This window comes from Puntigrus tetrazona, chromosome 2, assembly GCF_018831695.1.
Source record: "Puntigrus tetrazona isolate hp1 chromosome 2, ASM1883169v1, whole genome shotgun sequence".
Taxonomy (NCBI): domain Eukaryota; kingdom Metazoa; phylum Chordata; class Actinopteri; order Cypriniformes; family Cyprinidae; genus Puntigrus; species Puntigrus tetrazona.
The window spans coordinates 22488715-22492596 of record NC_056700.1 but is presented as its reverse complement, the minus strand read 5'-3'; the positions used below and the strand labels follow the sequence as shown (position 1 = coordinate 22492596).

The 3882-nt window shown below is 37.1% G+C and overlaps 1 protein-coding gene across 1 annotated transcript in view; it reads left to right on the top strand.

The window, feature by feature from the left end:
* LOC122327306 (vesicle-associated membrane protein-associated protein B-like) overlaps positions 1-3882 on the top strand; it is a 7902-nt gene that overhangs the window by 2135 nt on the left and 1885 nt on the right. Inside the window, exons 4-6 of the mRNA XM_043222574.1 lie at positions 2107-2210; positions 3332-3412; positions 3605-3781. Coding sequence (XP_043078509.1) covers positions 2107-2210; positions 3332-3412; positions 3605-3781 — 362 coding nt within the window. The remainder of the gene's footprint in view (positions 1-2106; positions 2211-3331; positions 3413-3604; positions 3782-3882) is intronic.

Sequence of the window (3882 nt, the reverse complement as noted above, 5' to 3'; positions counted from 1 at the left end):
AAAAAAAAAAAAGGATTTAGAAGAACCTTTCCGTACATGAACATTCCATTTTACATGCACAGTGATTCCTAACAAACAGTGTGCATACCTAAATTATTTATTATTTGTATTGCTAATCAGGTTTTTTAAAAATATTTTTTGTTTCTTCAGTCTAACATTTTCCATATTTTGCAAATTTAAGCATCGCATAAAGATGTTCTTTGTTAAAGAAAGAATGCACCCCTCCTGTAATAATCATTAAATCACTGCCTCGCTTGTGTTGGATTGTGTCAGTAGTGAACTGCCAGAAAGAACTGTCAATCACAGTCAGCATGGAGCCGCCCATTTTATTGTTAAGAATGAGAACACTTCATTCTTAGACTATACAGTCTTTGTTTAGACAGGCAGCAAAAATTAGATTTTTTTATTATTTTTTTTCCTGGTGTGTCTGACTCAAATCAGTCATTTGTAGTCTGAACATCAGAACGCAGGAAATCAGTTTTTTAAATATACATGTGGTTTGAAATGTAATTGCATCTAATCGTTTTTTGTCATTTTGGTTGTGATCTGCATATTATCCCATATACACTACAGTTCAAATGTCGGACTTGATGATTCTTCAGAAATCATTCTAAAATGCTCATTTGTTGCTTAAGAAGCATTAGTTTTCAAAAACTGATGCATTTGATCCTTTGATGAATTCAAAGCTCAAAAGAACAGAATGTGCTTGAATATTTAAGTCTTTACTGTAAATTTTGATCAATGAAATGTGTCCTTTTGCAAAGTTACAAGACTAGATAAATCAAATAATCAAACATCACAGGTTTACAAAATGACAGTGTGGACAGTCTGTTTTATACATTGACAACAAAACAGATTTATATGCAGTGTGAACAAAGCCTGTGTGTCCTTATAGTAATATAACATCACTATACCATCAACATCAAATCATAGCTTGAACTTGAACAGACTTCTTGGGTCAAGGTTAGCAACGGTTGCATGTGAGAAATCTGAATATTTGCTCAGTGCAATTTTTTCCTCAGAAATATTAATGATGTGAGCTGTACAAATAAAGCCATGTCAAGACTCATTTAAACCCTCTTCCTTTGTAGATACGTGTAAAAATACCCCCTTGGTGATGACGGTGAAACACAGTTCTTTCAAGTGCTGTCGGGAAGATTGGGACCGACAAAACAGGACATTCCCAATCTGTCTCAGCAGTCTGTTTCCAGTTTGCAATATCGGCGGTGCTTGATTGCCATAATGGCACACGAAACCAGAATGAGGTTTTTAACTCGCGGGGGAGTTGGCGTGCACCTTCTGTGAGCTCGGCAGCGGTAGCCACATCTGAGAGAGTCTTTGAAATTAAGAGATCATTTGTTTTTAATGAAACTTTGCAGCAGTTTTCCAAAATCACGCACACGTTCACCCCCAATGTTTATAAAAAAAAAAAAAAAAAAAAANGCCAATGGGGGTGAAATCGGCCTTCAGTACCGATCTCAACCGTGCCAGAGCCCTTGCACGCCAGGCATAAGAAAGTGATCATTGTAAATCACAGTAACGGCTCTAAATTAGCTTTTGCGCGTTGGAATGACATCAAATAACATGGCCTTCTTCTTTTGGATGGTGCTGATGGGGTTGTAGACGTGAACTTCCTCACACCAACACCTGGTTTGAGTTAAAGACTGAATGTGTTATTATTAACATGAAAAACACTGTTTAGGAGCTGTAAGAAAAATTACCCTTCAGGGGTCACCGAAGTTTTATCAGCAACGTTTGTAGTGGGATTATATGCAATGAACAGCTAAATCTTTTTGTTTGAGAGTAATGTTCTACACCCAAGTGTTTTATCACATTTGGACTGTTGAAATGCATTTGTCTCATGCTAATGCTAATAGAATGCAGTTTTACTCTGTGCTTATTTCTTAAAATACTAAATTATGTTGGAGCCTTGGCTTGGCTTTATTTGCTCATGTTGGCTGCACAGGTTCAAATCTGGATCTGGATTTCCCAAACTGGTTCCTTCTTCTTCGTCTCCTGTTCTCTTTTGAATAGCTTGCCAATAAAAGTCTGGAAAATGCTAAATTAATTGGTCAGTATGTTTTTGTGTTCGTTTTGCATTTACAGTGATGCTGCAACCATTCGATTATGATCCGAATGAGAAGAGCAAACACAAGTTTATGGTACAGTCTCTGCTGGCTCCGCCTGACATGACCGACACTGAGGGAGTGGTGAGTACGGATTCATTCCGCCTGCTTTCTCAAGGCTAAGGCTAGTAGCATTTCCTTTTGGTTGCGTATGCTCCTTTTCAGTAGCACTGTGAAGCTTGTATATGAAAGGTAGTAAAAACCTAAATCTATAACCAAAATGTATTTATAGAATTATATATGCATGTACAGAACTGCTAAGAGATGGTGAACTTATAAAAATATTATTTATATACCTCTATAATATGTATTAGTATTTTAAATTAACTGTTATTTTTATTACAACAATATGGTACATTTATATATTGCAAATGTAAGCAAAATTTTTGTATGCGATTAATCATTTGACAGCACTAATTTCTTTTAGTTTTAACAACATGAAAGATAACATAACAGTAACTTTTATTTCAGTTAGTTTCTCTCAGTTTACATTTTTTAACAAAAAAAATAGTTGTAATAGTTTTAGTTTACAGTAACACAACTGGTCATAAAACAGTATTTTGCATTATATTAGTGTTTCAGTATGTGTTACAGTGCCAGAGAGCAATAATATTATGATAACCTCCAGCATAGAGCAACAACATGGTGTGAGTTTTCTGTTCAAGTAATACAAACAGATGTCATATAACTCCAGCGGTGTTTGACGGGGCCCAAGAGTATGATCCAAATCTCATGTTCATAACTCTTTTGAAGCTTTCTGAGTGACGCCCCAAATAGAGCATACTGAAAATGTGTGTGCATGTGCAGATGTAACGATAAATAGGTTACGAAAACGTCAGGAATGGAGAAGCGGAAAGAAAATGTAGAGCAGAGATCTGGCTACTNAACTGCCCCACCGCTTGCTGTGTATTCTTCTAAGATAAAACTACAGTGACTGATTTGATACTCGCTCAATAGACAATTTAAGACAAATACCGTCCACGACCGGGATCAGTTTGCATTTGATATTTTCCATTTTCTGTCAATATGCTGTAGTACTGAGTTTATTTCGGAAAATCTTCCCTGGCCTTCGTATCGGAAATGAGCCTGAAAACGCTGTGTATGTACACAGGTCGCTATGGTTTGTAAACAGCTCATGAGGTGTTTATTTGGTGTATAATCGTATGTATGCGCGTGTTTACATGTGATGTTCTTCTCTCATGCAGTGGAAGGACGCCAAGCCAGAGGATCTGATGGACTCCAAGCTGAGATGTGTCTTTGAGATGCCCGCTGAAAATGAGAAAACGGTTAGTGGATGGGTTTTTATGTTCTTCCTCATGTTAGCGCTGAGCTCTAGGCAGTTTATGAAATGACAAAGACAGCAGGCATGAAGCCCTGTCTTAAAACTAATAAGCAAAACAGATTCTTGGCTCTTTTATGGATACATTTGCTGATGAGTCTCTCTCTCTGTGTGTGTGTGAACCTGATTGTGGCCACAGCATGAAATGGAAAGCAATAAGATATCCTCCAGTCTCTCAAAGTCGGAATCATCCACATTGTCTATGAAGTCCATGGTCTCCAGTCTGGATGATGGAGAGGTGAAGAAGATCATGGAGGAATGTAAAAGACTGCAGACGGAGGTGCAACGGCTACGAGAGGAGAACAAACAGATCAGGGTGAGTAATGTTTGCTAACTGCGATCTCACAAATGTCATAAAATATCATCAAACATATTGCAACTCAAAATTCACTTGTACTGAATGTATTTGTTATATAT